This window comes from Dermacentor variabilis, chromosome 11, assembly GCF_050947875.1.
Source record: "Dermacentor variabilis isolate Ectoservices chromosome 11, ASM5094787v1, whole genome shotgun sequence".
In the NCBI taxonomy this organism is placed as follows: Eukaryota; Metazoa; Arthropoda; class Arachnida; order Ixodida; family Ixodidae; genus Dermacentor; species Dermacentor variabilis.
The window spans coordinates 3,049,243-3,066,915 of record NC_134578.1 but is presented as its reverse complement, the minus strand read 5'-3'; the positions used below and the strand labels follow the sequence as shown (position 1 = coordinate 3,066,915).

The following is a 17,673-nucleotide window of genomic DNA, read 5'->3' as shown; positions in this document are numbered from 1 at the left end:
ATGGCTGACATGTTGCATTGTATATTTGTGGTTGGCGGGGGAGGAAGTGTATCCATTTCATAACTGAAGACTGAAGAAAACGCGATGTTGAACATATTCGCGCAGGTTAAATCTATCACCGATTCACCGAGCTCGTTATTAAGATTATTAATATGCGCTTCTTTGGGGTTTATCCTCTGCGAGAATTTTCTTGGATTAGTAAGTAAAATGTTTGGCAGGTCATAGTGAAAAAAGGTTCGCTTGGCATCGCGAATTCCGATTAAGTACGCAGCTTCAGCAGCGTAATATTTCTCCCACGCCACTGAGCTTGCCATAACTTTAGCGTGGCGATATACATTCTTGTTAAATGAAAGCGCCTTATGTTTTGTTTTAATTGAATTGGTTTATTTACCACATAAGTACTCTGATGTAAGTGGTGAAGATGGCAGGATAAAAGCTGCATAACGGCAGCTTGACTGGTCCCACCTCCCCGTGAACAACCACAGCACCTTGGCAACAGATTCGTTGTACATGCTTGTGGCAAGACTATATATATATATATATATATATATATATATATATATATATATATATATATATATATATATATATATATATATATATATAGTGCATGCGGGCACCAGCGATTGCACTGGAACCTTCGTCCTTCGGGTTTCTTCAAAGTCCAGCACGCAGGACCCGACGTAACATATGCAGGATAGAATCGACTTAGCTATAGGAAGTAAGACGTATTTACTTAACGTTTTCGGCTGGTGGACTTCGTCACAGTACTCTGACGACGGTTGGTATATATATATATATATATATATATATATATATATATATATATATATATATATATATATATATATATATATATATATATATAAATGGAGAGAAGGAGAGAGCGAGAGATAGAGAGCACAAGCAGAAATGACAACTTTGAAACGGTCAAGGAATACTGTTCATGCTACACACAAGAAAGTTAACATTCACAGAAATTTTTGCAGTAATGTGTTCTAGTAACTGCGCATCTAGCACCTGATTTGTGCATGGGCAATGTCCATGCTACCTTCCGAGTGCTCGAACAGGTACTAGACATTAGGGAACTGTTGAAGATGTTTGTGAGAACAGGGAACAAGTGTGCTTCCATACGTCTTGACCCTTTCAGATGCCACTTTAGCCCATTGATTGAAAAGTTGCTTTCACCAGATCTCTTGCATCTTCAGGATCGTAGAAAGTGTACAGCTGCAGAAAATATTAAGAATTTTCAATTGTTTAGCGATTTCTGTCAAGTCTACAAAATTTCAACTCCATGCGAAAACTCAGTACAGGAACACAAAATCTGAGAACATGTACTATATCGTGCTTTGAAAAGCTTGAAAAGCACTTATCCAGCCACTTGAAAATTATGCCTGGTGCATGATGTTGTAAAAAAACAATGAAAGAAGTGAACCCGCTACATGCAACATATTGACACAGAGTAAAAACACCCAGCCGTCTACCTTCCCACTCATTTTGCTAAAACATTCTGCACGTTCTTCAATATTGCCCCCCACCCCCTAGCACAGTTCCAATAATAAATGTTTCAAGATGTATGAAACACATTTTAAATTCCATTACTTTCATCAGTGCTTTTGCTATTGATGCACTCTTCTTCTGTGCACAATTGTGTAGACAGCGTCTCAAAGGGTTAAGCTCAGCGGAAGAAATACCATGAACACCATAAGAAAGGGAAGGTTTAAGGCACTTCATACACTTGAAAACAAGGTTTTCATTGACTGATAGCGTACACACTGTGCCAGGCTGAGAATAAAGGTTACTTGAAGCATATCTCACACGATATAGCAAACAGAAATGTTCTGCAAAGACATCAGGAGTGTTCGAGACAGCACCACTATTTTCATCAAGAAGACGCAAATCTTTGGCACTCTTTTTAGAAGAGTGTGAGCGCACAAAGCTCCAGAAATATTTTGAATTATGTGTCACGCTGGCTTCAACACAATCAATGTGGTCGTAGTGATGATTCGAATAATAGCAATAATAATAATAATAATAATAATCTTAGTGGTAACTTGGCAGTCTAGACTAAAAAAAGGCTGATGCCTGTATGTTAGAGCGTCTGATAACCAGCCATCTAGAGCAGCAATTTGCAGGATGCAGAAGACACCTCCTTCCCCTCCACGTGCACACACACACACACACACACACACACACACACACACACACACACACACACACACACACACACACACACACACACACACACACACACACACACACACACACACACACACACACACACACACACACACACACACACACACACACACACACACACACACACACACACACACACACACTTGCTCAATAACACAGCACGGCACACATGCACACATTCAATGGGTGCACAACACACAGGAGTGCCAATTGAGTCTGGTTCCAAGGAAGGAGAATCCAAATGGCCATGGGGGGGGGGGGTGAAGAGAAAGCTCTGTATGCCAGATATATTCATGGAGTTGTGGTAGCGGGCCATAGAGGCACGATGAGGGCTCAGGATGTGCTGACCACTTGTTCAGACGAACTGAAGAAAGAATAGTGATGTTCAGAGAGCCGCCAAGCACCGTACAGTATAGACTAGTGCAATGTTGCGCTGGTATTGCAGGGTGTATGTGCTACTTGAGGGGTTTGAGGCAATCCTCGTAGGCTGGCATGAGCTTGCGACAACCGAAAAGACGAGTGTGGAGGGTGCGTGTTGTCCAGCGCTGAACAAGCTTAAGTTTGTTAGCATCGCGAGTTTGGTACGGGAACTATACTGATGAGCAGTACTCAAGTCGTGACAGAATGATAGAAGCGTAGAGTGCTCGGAAAACCTTACGTCATCAGGGAAGGGAGACACGGGACACAAACCCAAGAATGGGCCGATGCTTAGATACAGTGCTGGTGACATATGCGGAAAAGTTGAGAAAAGAGCTAAATGTTACACCTTGAATGGCAAGGGCCCGAACCGTCTTTATAGAGGTGCCTCCAAGGAAGTAGGTTGGACGTGCAGCAGTTTTGTTGTCGCTGATACGCATGGCAGCACTTTTTCAGTGCTACTACAAAATTTGTTATTGTAGGCCCAGTCGTTCACCTTTACGGAATGTATTTATTGCAAGCACATATGCTGTGCATCGGCATATTGTTGTTGTGGAAGTCCTAACTTGTTAATCAAACACATTCTGCACAGATGCATTAGTAACTTGGTTCTGAGTAGATCTTTGTCCTGACTACAATATATAGTATCGCAGCAAGAAACATTTTAGTAGAAGCGGAAGGGATTCCAGCAGTTTAAGCATGCCGACTGCACTCACACAATGCACTCACATCACCTATACTTTCCATAAACAAAAAGTGCGATAAAAATCAATTAGTTTCATTGACTCAGTACTTGCTGCTTCAGAAGCAGGCATCGAATCAATCAAGGCATACGCTGCTACGTGCATAGGTCTTGCATGATGCAGGTCCCGCTATGCACTGCACACAGGGAATACGTTGCAAACAGATTTCTTTTTGCAGTGCTCAAGTATAAGGAAACACTGACTCAAACATGACTGCGTTGTCACGTATGCTTCAGTGCGTCAGTGTTCTTGATTGCTACACGAGCGATTTATCTCCAACTAGCCCAAAAGACGGATGCAATTGAAACAAGTGAGTGAAGGAGCACAGTGAACTTGTACTGAACTGGATTCACATGCCGAATAGAAGAGCGCAGTGTCAGCTGAAACGGGCGGCACGGCTGATAATGTAAATACTTCCCATAGTTCGGCTACTAGTGTCTTTCGCTTTCAGAAGTTATCTTTGCGACTGGAATCAGCGCAGAGCTTGCCCGTTAAAATTGAGTCACCCGACATCACACGAAACACGCCGCGGTTGACCAACCCAACTTCCACACGGTTCATTCACCACATCACACATCACACGACGTCAGGAGTGCCATATATTAAATCACTGCGGCACCAAACGGATCTGAAAATTCATTTCCTTCGACATAGTTTCTCAGCTGGGTTTGTTCATTCTCCAGTTACGAGCTCCATGGACGCGCTACGCCTACGCCTAACGTAAACAACATCGGCGATGGGCGAGCGCTGATTGTCCAGACTTCGGAGCTCGTAAACATGTCTCCATTCGTTTTCAGCACAACAAAATACACATACAACAAGCACAGACGTCGCGGCAATCGTGATTCGGTCGGCTGTTTTAGCAGACGATCGTACCGAGCCCGGCGGAACTAAGTGGGGCAGGTTAGATTAGGCGGCGTCGTTCGAAGTCTCTTCGGATCCACGTCGCGCTGCCACAACCCACGGTCGTCGGTCGGTCGGTCGGTCGGTCGTGTCGTTGTCGGCCTACTATTACAACACTGTCTTTCAGGAACACTGTCGCGCGCGCCGTGCGTCGAAAGAACTGGTACGATCGTTGGTGCCGGCGCCTTCGCATGGGCGGCCATCATAGGCATAGCAACAAGAGGATTCGCAGCCTCCGATTGGTTGACGTTTGCGACACATTGCAGCCTCTCATTGGTGCACGCCGGCGCAGCATCGCCTCGCATCGGCAAACTTCTAGCATCGGCAGAAGATGTAATCGCTGCGCGTCGTCACGCTTCGCCGTGTTTCCGACTGACGCTTTTGACGCTTCGGCGCGTGCCAGTGGTTGGGGCATAAGAGAAAGATCAAAATTCTAACGCGACAGCGTTAAGGAGCTCGTGTCGCAGAAAAGCCGGTGTCGTCGGCGACGGTGTCGGCAGCGTTGGCCGTGAGCGATAAACCCCAGAAGGGTTAAAAAAACCCAGGGTCTCCGGAGTGTGAGACGGAGACGCTACCACTCAGCCACGACTTCGATCGTTCAAAGCCGGACAAAATCGCCTCTAGTGAATGCGGTGTTGCCTTAGAAACGTGCCGTAGGAAGTTATACTGCGGTGTATATCGGTAATTATGACGATGTGCATTACAGAAGTCGCAGTTTCACGAGTAGCGAAGTACGTTCCCGCTACATTTCTTCTGCGCTCTGCGCACACGCAGAGCCATCTTCCGGCAAACACAGAAGACCCCCTCCTCGCAATGTACGGCGCTGCCCCGACACGTGGTGCGCCACTCACCCCATGATCGCGTCCGCCTTCATGGCGCGTCGCGGCCCTGCTGCTCATGCCGATCGCGACGTTTGGCTCGCGTAGATCGTTTGAGTAGGCGGTGCGAACGGGGTGCGATAACGCTGTCGCGTTCCACTCTTGAAGGCGAAGCTTAAGCGTCCTCCAATTTTCCACTCCTAGTTTGATGTCCATGTAAATAGTTTCCATTCAATCGCTTACCTATTCTATCTTAATAAACAGTTAACCCCTTTACAATCAGTGTCACTGACTTGCCTACTGTAATGTGACTTCGCGACATCCACAACATCTTCAAGTTTCCCTCACTGACATCGAGGCGAACATCAACTATCTGAATGTGTATATGTAAGGTATGCCTCTTTGACACACAGTACCTTAGGGTTAAACTTATGTAGGAATCCTTTCCCGATCATCAAGGTTGCTCGGAAGACATCGACATTCCATTTTAAAATTTCAGTACCCATGCTAAGAAAAGTTTGTTAAACATATATTAAGACATGGGGAATTTTTCAAAAAGAAACCGTGAGAAACCTATTTCACTCAGCTATAGATTATTTTTAAATGCGTAAGCATTTCCATGTTTACCCAACCCGAAAACCGTCCGCCCTTCCGTCCGTCCATACCGTAAGACGATCGCTTTCAAGATAAAGCCTGCAACTGCAAGATACTTTACCTTCGTGCTGCTTGTCACTTCAACGTGAACAAATCGGCGGGAACACAGTGCTCACGAAGCTCTCAGAACACGTCGCACCTTTTGGCAGATCGCTTTCAAGTTATGGGACCACGAGTCTCTCTCCAACGCGAAGCTGCGAAAGCACAGCGCGCGGAGAATCAGCAGTCGACATTGTCTGTCCGCATGTCAGATCGCTTTCAAGTTGCGGTGCGCGCGGCCGTGCCAGAGTACGTTTGATCGGTCCGTGCCGCCGCCGGCTTACGTTTGATCACGGTTCGTAATGTTTCGACACGGATAAGGTGCTAAAGGGCGATAACGGCTTATGATGACCTGAACGTCATCAGCACACCTGCTGCAAAGTACTGCAGGTGCACTTGTATTACTTTGCTGGCGTTATCCCTGCACCTTGTGCCACCGTTCGCACGAGTTCCTATCGCCACATTGCGGTCGTTTGTACTGACCGATCAAGTTACATAACACGGATAATGACACCGGGCTGCGTGGAAATGAGAAACGGGCACAATGCTTACGCATACTTAGACAACTACCATAGGAGTTCCTGCATGAATTTTTTCTTTGATTATCAAATGTCGCTGCTTGAGCGTGCTATCATTTTGTGTCCCGTTTGATGTACTTCTTTGTAACCACTGCGTTTTCTGGCAGCGTTAGAAGTCATTTATCCTGCTTGGGGATATTATTTTATATGTTCTCGTTGGATGAATTGTTTTCCTAACCAAACTGATGAAACAAAGTGATGCATTTGACATATTTTATTGTGGTAAGTATAAACACCATGCAAGCGATCGCGCACGTGACAGCGACAAGTGATGCGATGGAGATGGCTGTCGCGTTCGCTCGTCGCCTGCAAGCCGTACCCCATGCGATCGACGGTTGTCAGCAGCGTCTCCCCGGTGTTGCCGGTATGAGGGCAGCAACATACGCGCCAAAACTAGCGTGACAGTGTGCTTTATTAATTTAAGTTGATGTATTTAACTGTAGAAAGCAGCTTAAGATATTTCTCACGGTTTGCAGTAGGTGTTTTTTCCTGCAGGTATAAAACTCAAGTTTGCTCATTCCGTGCGACAATCGGTAGTATTTGAGTGACGTACATTCAGTTCCGGCTTCCCACGATTGGCTAGTTGCTCATAGCACTTCCTGGCGACAAGCGACGAATTCTAGAATCCTAGAACCAAGCGATCAAGCGACAAGACCGAGCGATCTGTTCAAGCGACGCCCGGTTTTGTCGCTCGAAGCCGTCGCTCGTCGCCGTCGCGTATAAAGTCGCTCTCATGGCATTGAGCCTTTAGATTGGTAATCATTCCGTAAATGTTTGTGTTAATGTGCTCATTTGCTTATGAGTGTACTTACTCTGGTAATTCTTTTAAATGCAATGATCTTGTTGTTGCTGCTGCCATGTACCATGCCTCTTGGGTATTTTTCAAGCTGCTAATTGCAGCTTTTAGCCCAGGAGTCCATCCATAAGTTTCTGGAAAACAAAATTTGACTTGATATGAGGTAACGAGGCCCGAACGCAACTTCTTACCAGCATTATGCCAGCTCTTGTAATTTTTGTCACAGTGGCTTATGCCCCTGCAGTCATGACCCAACCACCTTGCTTGCCTCTCCCTCCATGAGGAATCCCATATAGATTGGACCACCACCCACTGCCACGCCATATGGGCACCGGCATCGAGTGCCGACGACATTCTGCGATAGTTCGCCACGAGAAAGCAATTGTCAACAGCAACACAAAGTGCGCCTATACACAAACGCTTCGATTAAAAATGGTGGAATGGTCATTGATAGTGCGGAGAGACCAACGGCATCGTCTGCAAGAGGCGGGTTTCGGCAAAACTGTTACGTCAAACTCTTGCCTTTGCTTTAATTTGTTGCAAATTCGACTTCGCCCCGCCATCTGCTAGCCGCCTGGTTTGCTCAGATGGTAGAGCGGCTGCCCCTGAAGGGCGGTGGTTCCGGGTTCGAATCCCGTACCAAGACGAATTTTTCTGCAACTGCGATGCTTTTCCTTCGAGGGTTTCCTTTGTAGCAATGGCTACGATTGGGTGAATGTCTCATTTTCCCTTGATAAATTAGCTCTCTCCACCTTGCGGGTTTCCATACAACTATTATGTCATTTTCAGAGGTACTTGTAAATCACTTTATGTATCTAAATTTCGAAATATTTTCTGTCATTGATGCGCTGAGTACCTAAAATAGCCCTTAATTTCAAGTAAATGCTTCTCGAAGCACTGTGCGCTTGCTGTCGGCTGTGTCGGTTTGTGCCTTCAATATTTGCTCTGTTATATCTCTGTCAGCAAGACGAACCAATTCGCTTAGCTTTAGTTATTATTGCTACGAACCGATGTTCTCATTGTCCACACTTGATGCGAACAAGCAAACGCTGAATTAACAATGAAAGTGGCGAGGACGATCGGCGCGTGTCGAATCCTATCGCGTGGCTCAAACCATATCCGTGCATGTACGTGTAAGGCTGCACATGGCAGAGCAATCGTCGCTTCTGTTGTACGTTTGAGATTGAACAGCACTATTGCCATCACAAATACAATCGAATTAGACAGGCGTGTTTGTTACCATAATGGCGACAGCGCTTAATAAATTTCGGTTAGAGTAAGCATGCCTTGTTCTCAGCAGAAGCTTACGCTAGTAGTCGCATAAGCACAGGTAATAGCGGCCACCTGCGGCAAGTAAAATCATGTGCCACCCGTAGCGGTTTGCAGAATCTGGGACATACCATGTTATCGTCGACACCGACGCGTTCTCACTGTTGCCCCTGGTGATGCTGCTCCTGGCTTCTACAACGATAGTGCACCGGTCTCTTTAATATTTGAAGCTGTATTCACAAGAAAAATGACGTGAAAAGAGGGGTTATCAAAGGTAATTTTTCTTGTCTAGACTCCGCTACTTCTACACATAACTGAACATACAAATAGCTATAGCTCCACTCTATATTGTGCTTCGTGCAAGATGGAAAAAAAGTTGTAAGAGATGTTTACGCGCGGGTATTGACACTTTATTTGACGTACCGAGTCTCCAGAAAGATGGTTGCCCCATGTCCCTGAAAACGCTGTGTGACGGCCGCCAGTGCCTTCCACAGTCTACATTAACTCCTCCCTTTGCCTGTCTCAGTAGCCAGCCCTCACTTGTCAGTGCAAGTTGATTTGCCAGCTGAAGGGCAGCGTAAATACTGTGCTAAGGCCACCGCCTTGTCGCATTTATTAAAAGCAGACATTAGCATACGAGTTCCTACCTAAATGCATGAATACGAATAATTTTTTTTGGTTGTCAGCAGCAACCATTTAAAAAAGTTTTTTTTTCCTTTAAAATGAAAATTCGAGATTTATCTACTGTTGTATGCGTTTAATTATTAAGCTATCATTCTTTCGGAGAATATTTCCATAGTAAAAGGACAATAATCAGGTTTACAACTTTCTTAAGCTATTAGTAAACGAAGAGAAGAAACACGTAAGCGAAGTTATTTGTTCTTTTAATTCAAGTGTATTCATGATACGCTGAAAGTGGAGTGGTGCTGGTTAACGCTACCCGTGTTATATTTCCCGCACGTACTACATAATACCCAAGGATGTGGGCGTGAGAGCTGTCGTCCCTGGAACTCATTCATTGGGCAACGCACAATTCCTTGAGTAGAACTTTTGCAGCTGATGATAATAAAGTTAGCATAATTTTTGTAGCTGTTATGACAACTTCAAGTAAGCTATACACATATCCATCACATTTGTTCGTGTTAGACGTTCTAAGAGCTGCAGTTTACAAAACTGCAATATATGTATTTAAACTTACCGCTTTTACTTTAAACTTTTACTTTAAACTTTACCGCAAGGAAATACATTTGAAGCTCTAAAGCAAAATTTCGTTTGCTACAACCAACGTAATTTCCCCTTATTTCTTGTACGCAACAAATATAATTCGAAATGATTTATCTGTTGTCTAATGAGATAATTTGTGCGTTTCACATGCATATCAACAAAAAAATATCGCAGTTTGGCCATAAGAGTGAACGAATAAATGCTACTGCAACATGTTAGAATATTACACGAAGTGTAAGACTCGTAGCTATAGTGGCAGTATGAATGGAAGTAAACGTAAGCTAAGTAAAGACGAGCTGTTGTGCTAGGGGTCTTCTGTTTGAGTCATGCGATCGAATTTCATTTGTTTATTAATCAACGTCAACGTCTTCCTTAGTTACTTTTTCGTATCTGGTATGTTTCAAACCTCTTTCCTGGGCCGATTTCGGAGGTTCTGTATAGTCGCACCAATAAAATTACATCGTTTTCAGGCTTGCGCTCTGCGATTGTTCCGTAACTTTAATATTAAAATCTGAGAAGATTTAACTTAAAAGACATGCGCTATTGGTGTTTTGTTTCATGATATTTGTTTGCGCGATGCCATTCTCAAAGTTCTCAGAAATTATGTTGTCAATAATGTAAGACTCGGTACGGGCAGCTACAGGCATAGAATGGTGCGGCAATATAACCCACATGTACCGCATCACATATAGCATAGCGTGGCATATAGCATACATGCACTTGAATATATATGGAACCTCACGATGACGTCAACGAAGACGGTACAAATTCGCCTGGAGCGACCATATAATTGCTATCGCAATAACTATAATGGAGTTAGCCCCAAGGTAAAGCATCCCCTTAAAAGCAGAGGTTGGGACTTCTGAGTCATCAGGTGCTTCGCACCTTCTGTACTTGTATAGTCAAGTATCATTCTTGTTTTTCTTTACTTTCTCTTTCTTGCCTTCAGTGCGGAAGCACCGCGAGTCCAACCATAAGCATGGCGGAATGGGGTAAAAGAAAGAAAGGGAGAGAGTAAGGATGCTCTAGCTGGGTGCACCAGGTCAGGTTGCACGCCAATTTTACAAATCATCACTTATGCCAGTCGATCTTATAAACTGCAACATGCCCAACACCGAGTAGAAAGGATGCCAGGAGCTTTTATATATAAAAACAATATAGTCCTGAGAAACGCAGATTTCACAGTAAAACGGTTTCACGGACATGAACATGCTGTAACATATTCAAGTTCAAATCAATGAGCTTGCTATCCAAAGTTTTCGCGAATCGCTCGGTCAGTGTGTGAACGTAGAACTGAACTGTGCTAAGCAGAGCCACCAGAAGCCGGCCGGGAAGGCAGATCGATCGTAATCTGGAGCCAAAACTCGATGCGCTCGACTCGTTTGTCAAGCGAATGGCTCTCCCGGAGGCAACCCATGCCTGCGACTACGTGCTCTGTTCTCGGGAGAAACTTTCGATGCCAGGACAGTACGAGGTGAAGGCATCGGTTGTGCTTGCTACCCTTTTATTTACTTTGGCTTGTGCTCCTGTCTGGTCACAGGCGTTGCTCTTCCGACAATGGAGTGGGAAAGGTTGGCTGAGTTCACTAACGAGCAATGAGAACCTCAAACATGGTACCCGCTGGTTTGGCGGCGCCTTCATGTAAACCTTAGTCCTGTGCACTGCTTAATGTATCAAGCCTAAAAGAGCCTGCCATAAAATTATGTTGCTGCTGTTTAATTACCTGATGAACCTCTCCAGACGCAGGCCTCTTGCTCGAATGCAGACAAGAATTTCACAACGACAACAATGTTTTCTTCGAAAAACAGATTTGAAACACGTACGTGTACGTCAGCACTATCAGCTTAATACGTTGCTGTATTGAACAAGTCAGATCAGCAATGACACAACCTCGCTTTTCTTGCCATAAAATAAATCACAACATCGCCAAAATTGCACTCGCAACGCAATGCTGAAGTTATCGCTGAGGTGGTAGCATATGCGTTGGTTGCACAAAGGTGCAAAAGCAGATGCACAACACACCGAAAGAGCTATGAGTAGGGAAACACATCCGAATTTGCTCAACCGTAATCAAAACGCAAGGAAATAAGGCCTAGAAAATATTTCCAGTGTACTTAGATTTAGTTGGTGAACGTTAAAGAACCCCAGGTGGTCAAAATTTCCGGAGTCCTCCACTACAGCGTGCCTCATAATCAGAGAGTGGTTTTGGCACGTAAAACCCCATAATATAATTTTTTAGAAAATATTTGAGATGAGCATGTATTCGAACCGTCATGCGCGAGCATGGTGACAATTCCTGTCTAGTTTTGTCATTCAGCGTTCACATTCAGCTCGATACGATACACAGATTATCACAAACCCACCACTGAAGTTGCTTCAGTGTTTTTAATGCCGGTGTCACACGTGCCCCTTCAGCAGCATTGCTGGGCCACAAGCGGGCGCGCCAATAAGAGGCCCGCTATGTAAACACGTGTGGGTGGGGCACAAAGCAGCACGAGCTGTTTGGTCGCGCACCGTCGGAAAGTAAGCGCCTGTTATCTCAAGTCGGGCGCGTACCGCGAACCTAGTCTATTCGTTAAGGGTGTTGACAAAAGGTTTGCTCGCAGTTCTTTTGATGTGCAAACATCGCTGCTACTTCAGAGATAGACTCAGTCAGCTGGGTTCCTGCAATGTAGGTCGACATTACTTTACGCGAGTAAATTTTCTACCTTCCTACTATCGTAGCACAGAGTGCTCCAAGCTGCCGTAACCAGCTTACTTGGTAGAGAAACTTTTCTTCAGCTGTCGTCGTTTCTCCTCTTCCATCAGAGATGGGACGCCATAGACGTTTGCATTTAGAGAAAAGACTTTATGTACACAATATTTACATCGACAGCTATTTACAGTGGGTCTGACGTATCAACTCAACATAGCTGATAGTGCATAACACCGTTCGTACGTCAAGACCCTTCGGTTACACTGGGACAGGCGCCTTGACTCGGCAGAGCCGAAAGTGCAGAGCACCTTTCCTGCGCCCGTACCCTCCGTGAGAGGTCGGGAGCCAGGTTTTAACCATTCAGTTGCTCCTCCCGAATCCCCTCACGGCAAATCACGACACCCCCGTGACCCGATTGGGTCAACTGGGCTGTCACTCATTGGACACACTCTCTCTCACCCTCTCCCTGCATTCCTCGGAACATTCAGAGAGATAGAGGGAGAGAAAGAAACCACCTAACAACCAATAAACAAACAACATCCCAACCGTCCTGCTCTGCGACAAGTATGGGAAAGTCTTCCGACACTTTGAAGAACACTTACGGGGAACGACCATCTGCGTCGCCGCGTCCTCGCACCTTAATTAAAACCATCGCGCACTGCGTGCCGCAGAGGGCACCCCTGCCGAAGCGAACCTACCGATTCACCATGCCGTCTTGTGCATGGTTCGTCTCTTCCGGCGGGCCCATAAAGCTAAGTGCAGAGATGGATTATGTCTCGGGTGCCAGCCTGCCTTTCAAGAGACCGCGCATCGGGTCACCGATCCCTCTGGCTTTAAGTTGCCCCTTTGTACCCCAGGCATTCCCATTGACGCCCTAATGACGTTTTGCCCGTGATCCGTCACAGGCAGGGCACCTCCGTCTGCGCTTCCGGGCCAAAGAGCCCCCCCCCACCTTCACACCCTTTCTTACATTTCCGGACCACGCGCGACAGTTTAAGATGTCCCGGGGTGGCGACGCGGGCTATCTGCCGCCACAGAGCGCCACCTGACTGACTACCCAAGCGCTCAGCTGGTTTTACTCTAGGCAAAGCCCGAAAACGGCGATCTCCCACAGTTCTGGGGCGAAATTACCTCTCAGCCTCCATGCCATTTGTCAACATCCTTTACAACGCCAGTCAGGTTTTTTCTGATCAAAGCTCTTTTCTCTGCTGGCAGCACCAAAATTTTGTGACCACTCCCGCAACTTCTAGTGCCGTAATAATCCAGTGTCCTTCACTTTTCCGATATCGCCAAAGTGTGTAAACTGTTGCAGGCAGATCTTCCCGAACTCCGGCTGTTGTGCACTAACATAGGTTAGTGCACGGGAAAATATTTTTGATCTGGAGTGTGGAAGGTCATGCTAGAGACGAGAATCAATCTACCTCGTGCTTGATAAATCGCGTGAGTATTAACATTTGCGCTTACAGGCATTTATGAGCGCGTTCATGTGCGTACTGGAAATGCAGACAGACTCAGTACAGTACAGACTCAGTGGTAATATGTGGGAGTCTAATCTATGTAAACAGACGCGAACAGTATGCTCAGTCTGAAGAATACTTCTTCCGCGATTTCTAGAATGTCAACGTAGCTCCACATCCACAGGTGTGCATTGTAATTGCATTTTTGCAATTAAACTCACACTTAGGTGCACTACTTGTTTTATCAATAAAATGTCCTGTTCCTTAAATGCAGTGGCTGCAGCAATGACATTTTAAGTGGGTGCAGTAAATGGCTTTGTGCAGACCAACAGGAGACACACCCATACTGAGGAAACAAAGAGAGGAAAGGAGACTAACAACACGTTCTTCCGCCTGCATAACTTTCGTTCGAGACGGGGAAGATACTTGTTTATTGCCAAACCATTGCGTGACCTATGTGTGCAGTTGTGTACAATTATTTGGCCGAGAAGGCATTTGAAGTGACACACAAAATCGGCGTTGTGGGTAACAGATCGTTAACGCTCGGTTGGCCTCTCTGTGTGCTTTAACGTAAGCGGACACATACTTAGATGACAAAAAAAATAAAATCGTTTTCCCAGTAAAAAGAAAAGTACAAATGGAGGCGAAGAAAAAGGGTAATCTACTGCCATTCGCAAAAGTTACAGATGACCCTTTCGTCTTCCAAACCGTGATTAGGAATCACATGACGGAACAGTTCCCGGTAACCACTTTTGAGGCGTACGTAAGTTACGTTTACATTAATCCAATCAAGTCGGGTCGAGTCGGTTTGTAAGCACAAAAACAGATCGTTGGGTTTGTTGGGTTGGATGTAAACGCTATCATCGAGCGATATGTGTTCATGTTTACCTGTGCGCGTGTGACACCGTGCTGGTTAATTTAGTTAAAACACGTTGACGGGCTAGTTGGTTTAAATCCATGATAGAATGTGTTAGCGCGACTGAACAAGGACGTAGAAAGAAGCCGACGCACTAAGACAGAGTTCTCTCTGCGTGTCTGTTTCTTTCTACGCCCTGTTTGAGCCACGCTTACATATTCTATGATTGTTAATTTATTTAATAAGCGAATGTTTAGTGTAGTACAGCTATCCACTAATTTCCTATCGCACTCGGTGCTTCGCCTTTCGGGCGAAACTGCGATTTTTTCCCTTTACGGTATTTAATACAAAAGTGCACTCGCACGTCCACTCCTAGCGTGCCAACGCCAGTGAGCTCTTCAAGATGATCGGCCCGTCTCGCGCAGCACGTGTGCGCCATCGTGCGTCAGTTTTCTCTACGCAAAAGATGCAGGAAAGAAATGAAAAAAATTAAAGCATTTGTTCGTTCGCGCCACAATGTTTTGGTTTCGCATAGATTCCAAGATATGTGTTGGATCAACATAACTTGTTTTCTTTTTAAGGTCTCACTGGCAGCTATGCGCAACCGTTCCTTACATTATCCAAAGCTGTATATCGAGACACCTTTAAAATACGGTTCATAAGTTCTCTTTTTGATATCTCTAATATTATTTTAAATCTTCCTGCGCATTGACTAATCACCCACAGTGGGTACGTACTGTAGCTGGAAAATCAGAACAAGGTCCATCGCGTGCCCAAAATTTCCTTGCTTTTTTTTCAGCCTTGCATGCCGTCTCTTTTGCTTATAGTGACATAACTACTAAATGATAGATTCTTGTATTCCTCTATTCCTGAGCTAATAGTAATGTAATTATATCTTGTCAATGTCCCTGTGATCATACAAGATGTGCACGTGCTCGGCAAGATGCGCTGTAATGACCACAGGATGGTAAGAACTCGTATTAGCCTAGACTTGAGGAGGTAACGGAAGAAACTGGTACATAAGAAGCCGATGAATGAGTTAGCGGTATGAGGGAAAATAGAGGAATTCCGGATCAAGCGACAGAACTTTTCCTGAGCCTTAGCTCAGGAAAAGGATCTTAGTGTTGATGGTATGAACGACAATCTTATGGGTAACATTAAGGAATGTGCAATAGAAGTCGGTGGTAACTCCGTTAGACAGGATTCCAGTAAGCCATCGCAGGAGACGAAAGACCTGATCAAGAAACGCGAATGTATGAAAGCCTCTAACCCTACAGCTAGAATAGAACTGGCAGAACTTTCCAAATTAATCAACAAGCGTAAGAGAGCTGACATAAGGAAATATAATATGGATACAATTGAACGTGCTCTCAGGAACGGAGGAAGCCTAAAAGCAGTGAACAAGAAACTGGGAATAGGCAAGAACCAGATGTATGCGTTAAGAGACACAGCCGGCAATATCATTACTAATATGGATGAGATCAAGTGGCTGAGGAGTTCTATAGAGGTCTATACAGTACCAGTGGCACCCATGATGATAATGGAAGTGAGAATAGTCTAGAGGAATTTTAAATCCCACAAGTAACGCCGAAAGGAGTAAAGAAGGGCCTAGGGAGCTATGCAAAGGGGGAAGGCAGCTGGGGAGGATCAGGTAACAGCAGATTTGTTGAAGGATGGTGGGCAGATTGATGGTGGCCTTATGACCTCGAGCGTAACCGGAATCTTGGAAGAACACTAGCATAATCGTAATCAATAAGAAAGGGGACGCCAAAGACTTGAAAAATTATAGACCGATCAGCTTACTGTCCGTTGCCTACAAAGTATTTACTAAGGTAATTGCAAATAGAATCAAGAACACCTTAGACTTCCGTCAACCTAAGGACCAGGCAGGATTCCGTAAAGGCTGCTCAGCAATAGACCATATTCACACTATCAACCAGGTAATACAGAAATGTGCGGAATATAACCAACCCTTATATATAGCTTTCATTGATTACGAAAAAGCGTTTGATTCAGTCGAAACATCAGCAGTCACGGATGCATTACGGTGTCAGGGTGTAGCTGAGCCATGTGTAAACATACTGAAAGCTATCTATAGCGGCTTCACAGCCACCGTAGTCCTCCATAAAGAAATCAACAAAATCCCAAGAAAGAAAGGCGTCAGACAGGGAGATACGATCTCTCCAATGCTATTCACAGCCTTTTTACAGGAGGTATTCAGAGACTTGGAGTGGGAAGAACTGGGGATAAGAGTTAATGGAGAATACCTTCGTAACTTGCGATTCGCTGATGATATTGCCTTGGTTAGTAACTCAGGGGACAAAGTGCAATGCATGCTCACTAACCTGGAGAAGCAAAGCAGAAGGATGGGTCTGAAAATTCATCTGCAGAAAATTAAAGCAATGTTTAACAGTCTCGGAAGAGAGCAGCAGTTTACAATAGGTAGCGAGGCACTGGAAGTGGTAAGGCAATACATCTACTTAGGACAGGTAGTGACTGCAGATCCGGAACATGAGCTGGGGTGCGTTTGGCAGGCATTCTCAGATTATGAACAGCAGGTTGCCATTATCCCTCAAGAGAAAAGTGTATAACAGCTGTCTCTTACCACTACTCACGTACGGGGCAGAAACGTGGAGGCTTACGAAAAGGGTTCTACTTAAATTGAGGACGACGCAAGGAGCTGTGGAAGGAAGAATGATGGGTGTAACGTTAAGGGATAATAAAAGATCAGGTTTGGTTAGGCAACAAACGCGCGTTAATGACATCTTAGTTGAAATCAAGAAAATGAAATGGGGGCATGGTCAGGACATGTAATCTGGAGGGAAGATAACCGATGTTCATTAAGGGTTACGGAATGGCTTCCAAGGGAAGGGAAGCGTAGCAGGGGGCGGCAGAAAGTTAGGTGGGCGGACGAGATTAAGAAGTTTTCGGGAACAACATGGCCACAATTAGTACATGAACGGGGTATTTGGAGAAGTATGGGAGAGGCCTTTGCGCTGCAATGGGCGTAACCAGGCTGATGATG

At 45.1% G+C, this 17,673-nt stretch overlaps 1 protein-coding gene across 3 annotated transcripts in view; it reads right to left on the bottom strand.

The window, feature by feature from the left end:
• Positions 1-17,673, bottom strand: part of LOC142564287 (aldehyde dehydrogenase 1A1-like) — a 242,882-nt gene that overhangs the window by 84,728 nt on the left and 140,481 nt on the right. The window contains exon 1 of one of the 3 annotated variants that reach the window (XM_075675232.1): positions 7,164-7,281. The exons of 1 other annotated variant lie outside the window; for it this stretch is intronic. In XM_075675232.1, the coding sequence (XP_075531347.1) occupies positions 7,164-7,217 (54 nt within the window). In that variant the 5' untranslated portion in view covers positions 7,218-7,281. Of the gene's footprint in view, positions 1-7,163; positions 7,282-17,673 lie in introns of those variants that run through there. One more of the 3 variants, XM_075675230.1, reaches the window with a different exon arrangement.